Source organism: Octopus sinensis, linkage group LG6, assembly GCF_006345805.1.
Source record: "Octopus sinensis linkage group LG6, ASM634580v1, whole genome shotgun sequence".
Classification (NCBI taxonomy): domain Eukaryota; kingdom Metazoa; phylum Mollusca; class Cephalopoda; order Octopoda; family Octopodidae; genus Octopus; species Octopus sinensis.
The window spans coordinates 114,016,094-114,033,620 of NC_043002.1; the positions used below are offsets into that span (position 1 = coordinate 114,016,094).

The 17,527-nt window shown below is 38.2% G+C and overlaps 1 protein-coding gene across 2 annotated transcripts in view; it reads right to left on the reverse strand.

Annotated features, from left to right (window-relative positions):
• Positions 1 to 12,453, reverse strand: part of LOC115213419 (pleckstrin homology domain-containing family F member 2) — a 212,289-nt gene extending 199,836 nt beyond the window's left edge. Inside the window, exon 1 of one of the 2 annotated variants that reach the window (XM_029782384.2) lies at positions 12,119 to 12,453. In XM_029782384.2, coding sequence (XP_029638244.1) covers positions 12,119 to 12,134 — 16 coding nt within the window. In that variant the 5' untranslated portion in view covers positions 12,135 to 12,453. The remainder of the gene's footprint in view (positions 1 to 12,118) is intronic. The other variant, XM_029782385.2, reaches the window with a different exon arrangement.
• Between the last annotated feature and the right edge of the window lie 5,074 nt (positions 12,454 to 17,527).

Below are 17,527 nucleotides of genomic sequence, written 5' to 3' on the forward strand. Positions count from 1 at the left end.
TTTCACTGGAGTATAAATACCTATAATGACGAAACACTTCTCAAATTCTATACAATGTTTTCCTATAAGTATTTCATTTTGTTCACTTTCTTTTTCATATGAATCGATCCTCATCTGCATGTTTATAGATAATGGTGTGTCTATGCACATAGACATGTGTGGGTGCATACATACATACATTAAATACATGCATAGATGTGCAACTGTGTGCATGTGTGTGTATAGTGATAGATTTGAGGGTTTCGTTTATTTACGACTTGGTTTCTTAATTTCACCAGAGTATAAATACCTATAATGATGATACTTGAAAAATTTTTTTTTAAATCAAACTTACAAACTTCCCGATAAGTAAGTGGTTATATTATTTATATCCTACAACGAACTACAGTACATTTGATTCACCTGCCATCATTGAAAAATGTTGAAAACACTTAAATTCTATGCAATATTTTCTATAAATGTTTCATTTTCTTCACTTTCTTTTTCATATGGATCTGTGTGTATAGATCATGGTGTACCTATGCGCGTAGACAAGTGTGGATACATACATACATAAATAAATACATAGATATGCAACTGTGTATGTGGGGGGGGTGCATGTGTGTGTACAGTGATGGATTTGTGGATTTCTTAATTTCACGGAGTATAAATACCTATAACAGTGACACTTATTTTATCTGTGCACAGGGTATGCATTGCTCTTCTGGTGCCTTTTCTTCATTGATTTTCTCCAGCTGCCAACCTTCACTTGTTTCCAAATAAGATAATATTTTGCCAAGGTGGACAGGTTTTCATGGAAGATTGGAAATGAATGACACAGCTTGTATGACAGTGACACTTGATGTCAAGATAAAGAGACAATTTCACACATACACGATAGGCTTCTTTCAGTTTTCATGTATCAAATACACTCACAAAGCTTAGGTCAGTCCAAGGCTATAGTAGAAGCCATTTGCCCAAGATGCCACACTAGTGGGACTGAACATTTTACCACACAGCCACACCTATATGGGGATATGGGGTTGGATGCATAGAGAAATAAGTATGTTCTGATTTCAAGTATTAGACATTTGCATTCAAATTTTTTTTTTTTTTTTCCAGTTTTTGAGGCCAGTTTTGGCACACCTAAGTCACATTTTCCTATAAATATTTTCATTGAGTCTTTGTGTTGCTTTCATTAGTTCCTAATTAGCTGTCATTTCTAGCATATAGTTTTAAGTCACAGACATACATACACAAACAACAAGTGACTTATTTACTCTTTACAGAAATTATAGCTGTAGTCAATCTAGCTTAAGAAATTTATTAAAGGTGTCGGAGCTAGGTTTACAAAATCAACAAAAATAAAGAGATAAGGAATCATCTAATTCCTGAGAGTAAGATTAGATCAAAGCTTTCATAAATGATTAATTTATCCAATATACACTTAGCTTTTGGGAGTTTTCCTACTCCTCTAACGATGTATTGTTAATTATTAATTTTCATGTGCTGACCTTTCCAGCAGCTCTTCATTTGCTTCGATTGTTTTATCTGAAGTGTAGAAGAATCTGTGAGAAGCTACAGCTGTCACAGTTCCTCAAGTTTTCTCACAATTATTATGACATTGCATCCATTCACTACAAGTTCAGATATTTTGTAACTGTCAACTCTCCACTCAATCTATTAACAACACACCAGTAACAACCAAAAATTTCAAAAGTTAAACTTTGAAATCTACTCTGAAGAGCTACTCCTAGGTAGTCATACATGCACACACACATTTTATTAAATAGAATTCACAGTAGAAATAAGGAAATTAACCAATTCATATTTTCTTTTCAATAAGCAATTTTTAAATAAATTTATCAGCTTTTTTTGTTCTCCATCTCCTCTTCACTCAATATTTTAAGTATTCAGAATTGATAAAACAGCCATGCTACATGGTAGTGAAACATGGGCCGTGACTGCTGAGGATATGCGTAAGCTTGCAAGAAATGAAGCCAGTATGCTCCGATGAATGTGTAATGTCAGTGTTCATACCCGACAGAGTGTAAGTGCCTTGAGAGAAAATTTGGACCTAAGAAGCATCAGTTGTGGTGTGCAAGAGAGACGCCTACGCTGGTATGGACACGTGGTAAGAATGGATGAAGATAGTTGTGTGAAAAAGTCCCACACTCTAGCGGTTGAGGGAACCTGTGGAAGACGTAGACCCAGGAAAACCTGGGACGAGGTGGTGAAGCACGACCTTCGCTCTTTAGGTCTCACCGAGGAAATGACCAGAGACAGAGACCTTTGGAAGTATGCTGTGCGTGAGAAGACCTGGCAGGATAAGTAAGGCCATAACCCGTGGCCCCTACCTGGGACGGAGTCAGTCCACCTGTGCATACCTTCCTTCTTGGGACACATACCTCTACTTGTGAAGACCTGTTGAGGCAAGTGAAAATCAAAAAATCAAAAATCAAATCGAAATCAATCAACATCAATGGAATTTGTAGTTGTGATACCAGTGCCGGTGGCACATAAGAGTACCATCCGAACGTGGCTGTAGCCAGCACCGCATCGACTGGCCTCCATGCTGGTGGCACATAACAAACACCATCCGATCATGGCCATTGCCAGCCTCGCCTGGCCTCCGTGCTGGTGGCATGTAAAAAGCACCATCTGAGCATGGCTGTTGCCAGCCTCGCCTGGCCTCCATGCCGGTGACACGTAAAAAGCACCCACTACACTCACGGAGTGGTTGGCGTTAGGAAGGGCATCCAGCCGTAGAAACATTGCCAGATCAAACTGAGCCTGGTGCAGCCTACTGGCTTCCCAGACCTCGGTCGAACCGTCCAACCCATGCTAGCATGGAAAGCGGATGTTAAACGATGATGATGATACACACACACACACGTATATATTTGTGATTTGTGTTGTGTGTCTTTGTGTTTGTCCCCCATTATTACTTGCCAACTCGTATTAGTTTATCTAAGTCCCCATAACTTAGTGGTTCAGCAAACGAACTCAAGAGAATAAGTACCGGGATTAAAAAATAAGTACAGGGTTCAATTTGCTCAACTAAACCCTTCAAAGAGGTGCTCCAGCATGACAGCAGTGCATTGACTGAAACAAAAGAGATATTCAATCAGTGAAAACAGAAGGTCTTAGCTAAAGACATTTCTTTCTCTCTATCTATCTATATGTGCGTGTGTGTGTGTGCATATAGGAAGGGTTGGGGCAAAATGAGGTGATTTTACTGCCTTTTTGAGTTTGAGACAAAATATATTTTTTACAAATGTTCTCTATCTTACAAAAACTGTATCAGCTAAGTAAGTGACCTTTTCTAAATGCATTAAAAGCATTAAAACATAATCTGATCACTATTTCAGAAAATTATCGCAGTTCTCTTTCAGCATATAAAAGACAAGTTTGACTGGGGCAAAATGAGTAAACCATGATAGGTAAACTAGCCTTTTCAAATCTTCATCAATATCCATTCCTAGACATCAGAAAGGTTAGAAATGAAAAAAAAATATTAAATATCTAGAACTATTCCACTAGGCATGGTCTGTAACTCCAACTATAGGCACAGAAGTGGCTGTGTGGTAAGAAGCTTGCTTCCAGTTGAACAGTGAGGACGTGAGCTTTGAGCTCCGTCCTAAAAAGAAAAAAAGAACAAAAACAGAGAAGGTTGTCGAGGTAGGTGATTTCGTTTGTTGTGAGCTGGGCATAATTTATTGCATGCGAATTATTTTTTCCAGTAAATTGTGCCCAGCTCTGGGACAATTTCGCCTGCTCTCGGCGGCTGCTGTTTTTGTATATTGTGAATTTATTGTGAATTTTTGGATTCATTTAAAAAAAAAAAAAGGGGAGGTGGGGCGTATCCTCGCCCAAATAGAACCTGTTACAGTTGCTGTTGCAGTTACCGTTGGCTGTAGCCAGTATTGTGTTTGGATTTATTGGATTTATTTTACCAATTACGGGGAAAAAAAAAAAGATTTATGCCAAGATTTATTCACATTAGGCCGAGAGTACCTGTTGGCCAGGAAATTGGATTTTTGCTGTTTTCCGTCTATCTTTCCTGATTTTTTCTTTCTTTTTGAACTGTTAATTTATTTTTTTTGGACTTACTTTGTTTTATTTATTTTTTTTTTTTTTACATCTTCTTTGACTCTTTCTTTTTTTGCACGTGGCAAAAATAAACGGTGCTGCTGCTTTGAAGTGGGAGGTGATCCCACCCAAACAGTGGACTAAAGATCTTGAGAAGAGGACGGTGGTACTACGGACCTATTCTAGGTCGTGTGGTGCCATCGCCCTCTTCGACAAGAGTGTGATAGAGAAAGAGTTTGCAGACTACCTACCAACTATAAAATTTATTTCACGGGGGACCAAATTTGCAACAGTCTGGTTGCTGTTTGGTACCCCCGAGGAAGCTGGCAGATTTGCCAGCGAGCCCTTTGAGGGGAAAGAAATTTTGTTCCTCCCCACCTATTGTGGGAGGAAGATAAGAAGAGCCTGGGTGTGCGGGCTGCCCCCGGACACAGAGGTGGGATAGATCGAAGATACCATCCGGCGAGGCCTGGGGGATAGCGGTCAACTGGGAGGGGTCAAAGGCAACTTTGACCCTATGGACCCCGGTGGCCGTGGGAGATATGACATTCCCAGACTTCCTAAGAATGGCCGGGTACAGGTACCCAGTTATACTTGAGGGACGCCCTCCCCCCCCAGTGTCACCTGTGCCATATCAAAAGGAACTGTCCAGGTGGCCCTGGAGCATGAGAAAGAGAAGGTGCCCGTCGCCCCCTCATTGGAGGGGGAGACGGTTGAAGTCGTGGAGTAAGTTGCCTCCAAGAAAAGAAAAAGAAAGGTGAGCAACAATGGTTGCTCACCAAAGAATGTTCAGGCGGCGGAGGAGGGTAGCGACCCCCTGCGTCAGTCGACGCAGCCTCCTGCTCCCACAGCCTCAAAAAGAAAGAGGAAAAAGAGGAGCAGAGGACGGTCGGCGGTACCTGACAAAGAGAATTGTTGTCAGAAACTTTGTATTCGAGGGTTTGTCGGTCGGTGGGCGCCGACATCCCTCTCATCCGTATCATTTTGTTTCATTTCATCTCATCTTGTCCATGTCCAGCCCACAAGCTTCTATCTGTGTGCTGCCCTTGTGGCAAATTAAATGAAATAAAGAAGCTTACTTCCCTCACTACTGTGTGGACATGTTCTTCTTCGCTGCTGGAGTCACGTCTTTGTATACCAACATCATGAATTATTGAAGCACAACTACCAGGTAAGACATTTGTTTTTTGGGGATTCAGTGGGAGTTTGTTGCTCGCATTTATTTTTGTCTAACAAGAAATCTCCACTGAGTTCCATGCATGTCTGTGGTTGTGTTTAAAGTCTCACTTAGCGGTAAGAAGTGTGTTTTGGGGGCGTATCCCTCCTCCTATAATTGTGTTCTTTTTTTTTTTAACTTTGAACTTTTGTCTTTTGTGGATGTTTTTCGAAAAAGAAACATGGCAAAGAAGATAAATAACACTGTGTTGGAGTGGGAGATTGTCCCACTCAAACAGTGGATGAAAGACTTTGAAGAGAGGATTGTGGTTCTGTGAACGTACTCCAAGTTGCTCTACGTCATCGCCCTCTTTCAAAAGAGTGAAATTGAGAAAGAGTTGGCAGAATATTTGCCAACTATTAAATTCATCTCCGGTGGGGGGGGGGTCAACGGTGTGGTTGCTGTTTGACACTCCTGAGGAGGCTTGCAAATTTGTGAGCCAGCCCTTGGAGGGCAAAGAGATTTTGTTTCTTCCCACGTATTATGGGAAGAAGTTAACAAGAGCTTGGGTTTGCAGGTTGCCACCCGGGATAGAACCCGAGTGGACAGAGGAAACTATCTGCCAGGGTCTGGGTGGCAGCAGAGCCAAGCTCCTCAATATGAAAATTTTGCCTGCGGCTGATTGGGTTGGGTGAAAAGCTGTTTTGACCCTGTGGACCCAATCAGCCAAGAATCTGGTTTTTCCAGAGATTTTTTGAAAATGGCCAGGTGCAGGTACCTGGTGATTCTTGAGGGACGTCCCTCCCCCCATCAAGTGTCACCTGTGCCTGGAACCAGGCCACATCAAAAAGAACTGTCCCCAGAACCAGAGTAGAGTCCTGGAGCAGTTGGTTGTGGAAAAGCCCCTCCATTCCTCCTCCAGAAGGAGCGATAGAGGTAGGTGAGGAGGGAGAGACCTCCCTCAGAAAAAAGGGGAAGAAAGGTTAGCAGCAATGGTTACTCACCAAAGGATCCTAAAGCTGCGGGAGAAAGCGATGTTCCTCCAGTTAAGGCGAAGGAACCAACCCCTCCCGTAACAAAGGCAAAAAAACAGAATGGGACAGTGCTGGCAGCTTGCAGTGCACTGCCAGCATGTCCCGAAACCTCGTTGGTGGGAATTGTGCCACTGACAGAGGAAACTGTGGCCCCTCCCAGTGAAAATAATGAGGAATTTGTGATCTTTCTTTGTAAGAAGTTTTGAAGGTCGAGGACAGGCAGTCCCGACCTGCATTGATTGCCCACATTGGCCTCCACAGGTGGCTGCAGAGGTCATGGAGGAGAGTTACTTTTATAAGATAATGCATGCCTTTTCTAAGGAGGAATCCAATTATCTTTTCTGTGTCCCCGACTTGCTACTGCAAGAGGTGGAGTGAGAGATCTTGGCGCCTCAATTGCTTTAGAATTTTTTGACTACTGTAAGAGGTTCATTACCTCATTTGTGTTTTAAAAAATAGAGAAAAAACGAACAGTGTTTTCAAGGAGCATCGATCAGCAAGCATCGTTTGCTTTTCTCATCATTCATTTCATTTGTGTTGTTGTCCAGCCCGCATTTGCTTCTATCTTTGTAATGCCTTTATGGCAAATGTAATGAAATAAAGAAGCTTGCTTCCCAACCACATGGTTCTGGGTTTATTCCCACTGCATGGCACCTTGAGCAAGTGTCTTCTACTATAGCTCTGAGCTGACCAAAGCCTTCTGAGTGGTTTTGGTAGATGGAAACTGAAAGAAGCCCGTTGTATATACATCTATATGTATGTATGTATTTGTGTGTCTGTGTTTGTACCCCAACACCACCATCGCTTGACATCTGATGTTGGTGTGTTTGCGTCCCCGTAACTTAGCGGTTTGGCAAAAGAGGCCGATAGAGAAAGTACTAAGCTTACAAAGAATAAGTCCTGGGGTGGATTTGTTCGACTAAAGGCGGTGCTTCAGCATGGCCACATTCAAACGACTGCGATAAGTAAAAGAATAAAAGGTCCAATGAAAGAGATTCATGGAAAAATGGCACAAGATATGAAATAACGAAGTTCGACTAGTTAAAAAAAAAACTCAACATAGGCGCAGGAGTGGCTGTGTGGTAAGTAGCTTGCTAACCAACCACATGGTTCCGGGTTCAGTCCCACTGCGTGGCATCTTGGACAAGTGTCTTCTGCTATAGCCCTGGGCTGACCAATGCCTTGTGAGTGGATCTGGTAGACAGAAACTGAAAGAAGCCTGTCGTATATATGTATATATATATAAGTGTATGTGTTTGTCCCCCTAGCATTGCTTGACAACCGATGCTGGTGTGTTTACGTCCCCGTCACTTAGCGGTTCGGCAAAAGAGCCGATAGAATAAGTACTGGGCTTACAAAGAATAAGTCCCGGGGTCGATTTGCTCGACTAAAGGCGGTGCTCCAGCATGGTCGCAGTCAAATGACTGAAACAAGTAAAAGAGTATAGGTGCAGGAGTGGCTGTGTGGTAAGTAGCTTGCTTACCAATCACATGGTTCCAGGTTCATTCCCACAGCGTGGCACCTTGGGCAAGTGTCTTTTACTATAGCCTCGGGCCGACCAAAGCCTTGTGAGTGGATTTGGTAGACAGAAACTGAAAGAAGCCCGTAGTATATATATATGTGTCGGTGTGTTTGTATTTGTCCCCCCCACCACCACCAACATCGCTTGACAACCGATGCTGGTGTGTTTACGTCCCCGTAACTTAGCGGTTCGGCAAAAAGAGACCTATAAAATAAGTACTGGGCTTACAAAGAATAAGTCCCGGGGTCGATTTGCTCGACCAAAGGCGGTGCTCCAGCATGGCAGCAGTCAAATGACTGAAACAAGTAAAAGAGTATATCACCGCTTATTTTATGCCTTTTCTTCTCAAGCTGTTCTGCTAAACATTGAATAGTTTTATAGAAAACTTTATTTCATACCCTTATATTTTCCTATTTATATTATTAATGTTCTTTTTTTTATTATCCATCTTATACCCTCTATCTTATATTTATCTGTTTATATTTTTCTTACAATTAATATGCGCAGGAGTGGCTGTGTGGTAAGTAGCTTGCTTACCAACCACATGGTTCCAGGTTCAGTCCACTGCGTGGCATCTTGGGCAAGTGTCTTCTGCTATAGCCCCGGACCGACCAAAGCCTTGTGAGTGGATTTGGTAGACGGAAACTGAAAGAAGCCTGTCGTATATATGTATGTGTGTGTACATGTTTGTGTGTCTGTGTTTGTCCCCCTAGCATTGCTTGACAACCGATGCTGGCGTGTTTACGTCCCCGTTACTTAGCGGTTCGGCAAAAGAGACCGATAGAATAAGTACTGGGCTTACAAAGAATAAGTCCTGGGGTCGATTTGCTCGACTAAAGGCGGTGCTCCAGCATGGCCGCAGTCAAATGACTGAAACAAGTAAAAGAGTAAAAGAGAGAATATATTTCTTAATCCTTATAACAGTCTCTCGACTAACTTCACCCATTATTCCGATTCCGTAATGCACTTATCTATTACAGTTCATCACACAACAGACACTACACTCTTCTCAAGAGTCTATTGAATGAACACTTAGATGTTTTCATATATATACCACACACACACGTATATATATATACACATACACACGCACACATGTATGAATAGATATGGAGGAAGAGAGAAAGAGGGAGGGGCAGTGTTTGAGTGTGTTTTAGATCTATGTACGTTTCTTTTTCTATGTATAAATGAAACCAAATATTTTTTGTTTCTTGTTATTTGCATTTATTGTGTTAAAAAAGCAAAGTTTTATAATGGAAACATATGAGCAATTAAATATATATAAAGCAATCATTAGAGTAGGTCGTCACCATATAGATTAAACTATTACGTAGAATACAGAGACACATTCACATCATTACTTTCAAGGAAAGCAAAACGACCACCAGCAGTGTATTACTAACATGTATAACTTTAAATTAATAAAATAAGGCCTCAAACGTACGTGTGAAGTTTAAGATTTTTATGTGACTGAGCGGTTGTGATGTCTATCTTTTTCTATAGTCATTAGCGACTTAAGAGAAATTGTTTTGAACTGAGAATCTAAATGAAAAGGATTTCTTTATCTTTAGTTTAGTCTGCCACTTCAAATACAGAGGGTGGAATGTCGCATTTTCTAGCAGAATTTTGCATCCAAATGATTTTTATTTACAAAATGAAAACTTATTTGAAGTTGACACAAATATCTATTTACGTGTATTTATTAGAGTAATCAGCTCATTTTCTCGGTTTATCATGTTTATGTGTATGTATCATAGAAAACTTCTAGAGCGAACACCAGCATATAAATGAAGGCTACATTGTAGTTGTTTAAAACAACGAATCAACTGATGACATGTATTTGGCCTTTGGAGGATTGAGGTAGGAGATAATAAAAAATCAGAATATAATGACTCATTCATAGCTTCTCAAATGGCCTACCTACCTACTGATAGATAGATAGGTAGAAAGATAGATATATAGGTAGATCTATATATAGATACATAGATAGATATATAGGTAGATCTATGTATGGATAGATAGGTAGATAGATATATAGGTAGATAGATATATAGGTAGATCTATGTATGGATAGATAGGTAGATAGATATATAGGTAGATCTATGTATGGATAGATAGGTAGATAGATAGATAGATCTATGTATGGATAGATAGGTAGATAGATAGATAGATCTATGTATGGATAGATAGGTAGATAGATAGATCTATGTATGGATAGATAGGTAGATAGATAGATAGATAGATAGATAGATAGATAGATAGATAGATAGATAGATAGATAGATAGATAGATAGATCTATGTATGGATAGATAGGTAGATAGATAGATAAGTATGTATGTAGGTATGTATGTATGCATACACATGCACACGAGGAGAATTCGAGTAAGATTTCTGAATCACCTGTCGTCATGGGGATTAACACCATAACGAAGACGATTACCAACTGAAAATTGTTGTGTTGACACCCGCAAATAACTACGGATGACGAAGAAACAAAAAACGACATGCTAGCAATGTGTGTGTGAGTCAGATGGAGGGTAGTGAAATTAAGGCTTGGTTCGCCAAACCTTCCAGGAAATATATACGATTTGTGCACGTAAACAAAAGTGGGTAACAAATAACAAATGACTTAGTCGCAACAGGGAAAAAAAAAAACGTGTTTAGGAGGAAGTTTTAATTCACTTTTAAATGTTTTCCCTCCGCATTACAAATTACAAACAAGTACTTCTTGTTAGCTGCTTGATAACTTATTTTCAATACACCTACATTACTTCCACAGACGTTGGTGTGCCTTGTATTAATTAATGCACATCAACAACTAGTTAAGTATGACGAGAGAGGTATAAAGCAATTAACAAATATATTTCTACGTGTTTATATTAAATATAAATTGTTATTATGATACGGGATCATTGAGTTTTTAATCTTGAGTACATTTCGATACGTCAACAATAGGAAAGTTTTTGGAGGGGTTGGGGGGGATCCTTAGGCAAGGATTGAACTCCCAGAAAATTTGTTTTTAGAATTACGAACTACAACTATATTCTTTTTTTCAGATAACGGATATTAATTAAACCCACCAGGATTCTTTAGTTAAGTGTATGTGTGCGTGTTTGGATACACTTGTGTAGAGGAAAGGACATATTCGGACGAATTTTTTAAAAAACCATAAAACATTGCGAGGGCAGGGTTTGAACTGTCCCAACTATCTGCAGCGTTGGTTCAAATAATACAATATCTGCAGTCCAGTGCTCTCTATAAATTGTAATTAAAAACTTGCCAGAAACTTGTGACGTTTAAATTAGGTAACGAACAGTCAGTGGGGAAATACCTCCATCAGCTGATGTTCTAAAAGTTTTTATGTTCTTTTCGCTCGCCTTAGGATAACCACACCTCCCTCATATTTTCAGCACAATCAACCAACACTATCGTCTTACATTCTATTTACTTAAAAAATAAAAACTTTAATAAAATCTATCACCCTCATCGCTGTAATATTGCTGAAGACTGGGTATTCAGATTCAATTGTACAATTCCCAACCCGTATTAATTCGCTTTTAGCTATCAGCTTTAAACCCTCGAACAGTAAGTAAAAACGAATGTTTCTCTACACGACCCCAGAAAATGAAGACATTCCGAGCGAATTTGACAACGATCTCAAAATTAACGATGTTAAAAAAATAATTATTGGAAATAATTTAAACTTTTTTTTTATATATACAATAACCTGCAATTTAATTTGAACTGGAGGCCTTTAGATTTTGTAGACAAAACTTAAGGCAACATTAAAACACAAAACCTGGCGTAATTAAGGAAAATTTGTCGTTAAAAAAACACTAATAACTTGCTAAAAGTTTTTTTTTCTGTATTTCTATATCGTCAGTAGAAAAAGGGATTGTTTGTGTATACTAAGGTAGTGGTTAATTAAGGGCACTATGTTATTATGAGTATTTTAGATATCTTTGGGCTGAATAAGAAAAATATCACAGAACAATTTACTCTGAATTCGTGATCATTCTTCTTTTCCTTCTCGGTATACCAATTATTTTTCTTTGTATACAGAATATACATATACATATATATATATATATACACACACATATGAGTGCGCGCGCGCGTGTATTTGTTTACATATTTGTGGGAACAAGAATCTAAGACACAAAACTACTTTTAAAATATCCCACTTCCATACTTTGAAGAAGTTTGATCTCGCTCTACATTTCACAGTAAAGTGCTACTAAAATCCGTATAAACACATATTTCTTGTGTCGCGGGAGAGAGAGAGAGAAAGAAAGAAAGAGAAGCTGAACTGTTAAAGTACTTTATTTACTCACCCAGTCTGTCAACCATTTTGAATCAAGTCGTGCCTCCTCCGTCGACCGACCGTAAACTCACGCTCGATGGGTTTGCTTTCGGTCAACTCCCAAAAGCAAAGGCTGCTTTTCAGCTTTTCTTCAAATGTAATAAAAGAAAAGCTCCCGAAAAAATTAATCCTTTGAAAAGCGGAAAGAAGATACAATTGTTTAAGGTGTTTTTCTTTTCACTATCGACTTTGTTTCTTCTCTAAATATCTCAGTGTTTTCGATTTTCCTACTTTTACCGAACTAACATACTAAGACTTGGTCGCCTTCGCGCGTTACACTATCAAATGTTTGTGAATGAAATGTTTCTAAATTTGACCTCATTGCTTTCGTCACTTCCGTTCCGGTCACGCTCGTAACCCTAACCGGGTTGTAACGTATTCGAGCGCGCACTAATTCTCTTCATTGCATTTGGGGTTTATTATAGTTGAAAAATCAATTGAGATAATTTGATACAGTTGTGAAAAATCTCACTACGTACAGACTGTCACTCTCTCACATCTCACCATTTGCTGACTGTCAAGGCTGCCTGAGATTTAGGGAAATATATATATTTAGAAGCAATTCAAAAACTAAAACGCAAAGAATAACTTTTTTTAGTTGCTCTAAAAATATGAACCAAAAGGTAAAAAAAAAAAAAAATTTCATCTAAAACTCAGGTGAAGTTATTATTTGAAAGTAACAACATATGAAAAACGAATAACGTGCTTGTATCGCAGTTATTATAGTAAAAATGTTCCATTCTGAGAATTCTCATTTGCTTTTATTAGCTAAAACAAGATGAGTATATTCTGTTGTAAGCTTTTGATTACATTCAATAAATAACTTACAACAAAAATCGGTTGTACCAACTTCTTGCATCAGATATATTTTTTATTTTCATTAGTTATTTGATATATAACAGTTTTTTTAAAATTTATTTTAGATGCTGAATTCAATTTTTTTGTTGGTTTTTTTTTTCAATTAGAAAATAGTCAATATTTTTATAAAATAGTATCAGTTGAAATTTCAACTCGAATCTTTAAAATTCGCTAAAAATAAAATAAATTTTATTTCTTTAATTTAAAATTTAATTTTAGTGATTTTGATTTGAACTTCAATTCCAACATTAACTTTACTATTGTTTTCCATGTGGATGGTGTTTTTGAATAATTTATTCTTTATGAATAATTTTTTGAATAATTTATTCTTTAAACAGTTCTAGTCTGCAATATAAACCAGAGTAAATTATTGTGGTTATTCCATTACTTTCAAATATGGTGAAGTTGACGTTTCACTGGTCAGATCCTAAGACTGAAGTATGCTCAGAATTGTCTTTTGTACTTACCAAAATAATTGAAATGATATTCGATGATTAATTTTGTTCTCTCTCTCCCCTCTCTCTCTCTCCCTCTCTCACTCACTAATTATTTCTATTTAGCTTTTTGATGCTGCCTATTCAAACGTCAGTATCGACGTTTTAACGTCCACTTTTCTAAACGTGCCTGGATCGGACGCGATTTGCTGAGGCGGATTTTCTACAGCCGGATGCTCTCCCTGCTGCCTACTCTCACCTGTTTCTTAGTGACGTAATATTTCCCCAAAGATCAGACGTGTTTTCACAGAATATTGGAAATGAAAAGCAGTGCTTTGCATCTCAGTCACCCATTTTATAACTGTCACTTGATGTCAAGATAAAGAAGCAGTTACAAAGACACATACACACATACATATCTTTATATATAAAAGAGAGGTTGTGTGCTGTCTGTCTCCTACGATTTAGATTCCTAACTACTCCCACATTTTGCGGTGCAGTTTAACCAAAACCGGGTATCTTATAGTCGTGATTCATATCGAGCACTTCTGGGTATTAGCGCGCATCTACGATGAGTCTACGATTTTTAAAAGAAATTTACCATCAATTTTCCCCATTTTTAATGCATTTTTGGCATATATAAGGGAAGTAACTCTCTAAAAATTTATTATTAAATCTCAGAACGTAAAAAGCTACAGTAACACCCCCCCCCCTTTGTGGTTAGCCATATTGAGATGGCTATTATACTTTACATCTCTAAAAATGCTTATATAGTTATTTCCCTTACAAACCCGGGCGATACTGCTAGTTTATATATATAAATTTAAGAAATTGGAGTCGACAAGAAGGAGCTCGGTTGTATTTTAATCACTACAATTGTTTCCACCCAACGTTTGTCTCCAAAAATACAGGTATTTGATTATGGAGAACCACGCTGGGTGGAAACAATTGTAGTAATTAAAAAATAACTGTCCAACCATACTCCTTCTTGTTAACTCAAATTTCTTCAATCTTATATTCACACATGACGAATACTCAGACATAATACACGGGCATATGGCATAGTAGTTAAGAGCACGGGCTACTAACCCCAAGATTTCAAGTTCGATTCCAGGCAGTGACCTGAATGATAATAATAATAGCAACAACATTGAAAAATACCTTAGGAATGAGAACCCAGGTTCGAAATTTCCCCAAGACACCTGATGAAGGCTGGAGGGTATATCAGCCGAAACATTGTGTTAACGACAAACAAGATGAGGACAAATATCCATCGAATGTAAATAATGTACATAATTCCTCATCTCTTAAATATAGAACCGTACTCAGACATAAGCCTGGAAGTATATAATAATGCTACCAGATGATATTGGGTAATTCTGAGGTGGGATGTACTCTGCCACATGCCTAATGGAATGTACCATAACTACATATATATGTGTGTGTGTGTAAAATGGGTTTCTTTCAGTTTCTATCTACCAAATCCATTCACAAGGCTTTGGTTGGCCTAGGGAACTTGGGACCATGAGGTTGAGAAGCAAACTTCTTACCATCCAACCATGTCTGCACCTATCTCTGAGTAATTTATTGTTCAAATAATTTCAGTGATAGGTTAACTCTCTCCACTTTCAGTCTCTTTATAAAAGCCACAAATTATAGAAATTTCAAGGTAAACAAACAAGAGAAACTGAAAAACTTTCACTCTAATTTTCAGACTCTAAATTTTTCTCTCGTGAAGGATTTAATGATTTCTTTGGCAATCCCATAACTAGAAGAGACAATGAAAATTTGAAACTTAGTTAGGAATTCATCTCTCTTGGAGGTTTGCCATTTTTCTGTACATAAAATAAATCTCTCTATATATAAACGGCAAAATGTCTGTGTGTGTGTGTGCGAGTCCTTTATACAAATCCACAATTTTTCAGTTAGAGGGCTCGCACTTTCTATGGTCATTCAAAACCATCCAAGGGTGGTCGTGCACATCTTTACATTTCCCCAGTCAAAAAAATCAATAGAAGTGGCTTTTTTGTGAATTTTCTATCCAAAACCCAATCAAAATGCCCGAAACTTGATACACGAATTGAATGCCAGCTAGCTGTATGTGATTGGTTGGAGATTTGGACAGTACTCGCGAGTATGTGCGCACGCACGCAGCTGTATATGCATGCACTAGCACTATGACCCGGTGTTGCCAGGTCATAGTGCTTAGTATTGTTTATAAAATTAACTCCCACCTTCTTGTAAGTCACACTACTACAAACGACTGCATCAGTCAGCCAATCTTGAAACTCATGGTACCACAAAAATCACACTTAGTTTACATTCATTTTGAAGGAAATGAGGAATTCTCTAATGTAAGAAAAAGTTCTAATCCCTACTATCATTATGCAAATATAACCCAAATAGCTGTTACATGGTAGCAGGGCATGCTAGAAATAGCAGGCAGATCTTTCCTTTTCTGGAAAAAGGAGCCATTTACATGTGATTTCACTGTCACATTTGTTGAAAATAACCTGGAAAAGAAAAAAGGACCCGTGAAACAAAACTCCCTTGGTGAGAAACTTCGAGGTCCCCACCACCCCTCCCACCTTTCTTTTCCAGAAAAATGTGGCTTGTGGTGGGTTTGAATGCACCCGAAAAAAAAGTGGAAAAAATTATTCCAAACCAAGGTACAAAATATTTACTGAAAGAATAAAATCTGTACCGATTATACCTGTATTTTAATTAATTCAAATTAAAGTACCTCTTCTTGAAAAGTGGCAAAATTTTTGTTATCAAACAGGTAAGATTATCCATAATGTTATTGCTTTTACAACTGTTAATTAAATTTACTTGCTGTCTTTTTACAAATATGGATATGGGTGGTTAGAGGTGTTGGAGTGAGAGAGGTAAGAGAGTTTATAAATGATAGGAAAACCTGGAGAGTGTTTGTGGGCAAATGAGTGAATTTGATGTTGCTGAAAGAGGTACAAAACCAGCATATGCTGTCAGGCCCCTCTATTGATATTGGGGGTTGTGTTCTATGCATTGACCAGAGTATAGAACAGGGCTTGCCTTTTTGAGCTGGGAAATGAATGGAATGCCTGGTGTGTGTCTTGTTGTGGATAGCCCCTCCTAAAAAATGGGGAATAGACCTGGATATATATACATAATTAAATTTACCTTCCCATAAAAGTCAAATTTACTCAACAGGATCAGCTAAAATTACATAACTATAAACCAATGGTATATAAAGCACCCACTGACAAAATTTCAAATCTGTATGTAAAAAACTAACAAAGTTACAAGCAAGTATTGTGGAGACCCCTCTTGAACCTGAATGACTCAAAATAACATGAACAAATAAGCATTACGTTTGACAGTAATATGAACACTAAATATGCTTTTAAGTGGGGTTTTTTTTTCATACACACACACATAACTCAGTTGGGACTACACGCGTGCTACTTGGACATCATCATTCCATAAAATTTGTTTATGGGGAGAAAAATATTGAAAAATAACAATAGATGTGTGAGTGAGAAAGAAACGAGGAGGGAGGTTTTAAGATGTGCTAGAAACAACAGCTAGAACTCCCTGAAATCACACATTTTCCTCTGAAATTATTAACAATTTTTTCTAAACTGAAAATGTTTCTCTCACAGGTTTTAAGTGCTTAGAAAAAAAAAAAATGGCCAAAATCGTTTCAGACTGGGGTGGTTAAGAGGTAGTGGGAGTGAAAAAAAAAAATTTTCAAAATTAAAAAATTTTTTTCTGTGAAAAGATGCCTCCCATCATTCTGAAAGCCTTGGTGAAAAACATTGGAAAAAATCCCTGTCAAAACTGAAAAATTCCAACTTAAGTGGGCTGTCTGAACCGAAACTCTGCTTTCCAGAAACTCCCGCCATTTCCAAAAATTTTGCCAACAAATTCCTTTGTCATCGTAATCTACACCATTTGAAAGGTATTTGTGTAAAATTTCATTAAACAATACCTATTTTCCAGAAAGTTATGAGGGGGAAAATGTCAGGTCCTGTAAATTTTGCAAAACTCCTGTCCCCAACATCTCAGAAAATATTTTCCAATAAATCTTTACATACACTCAATCT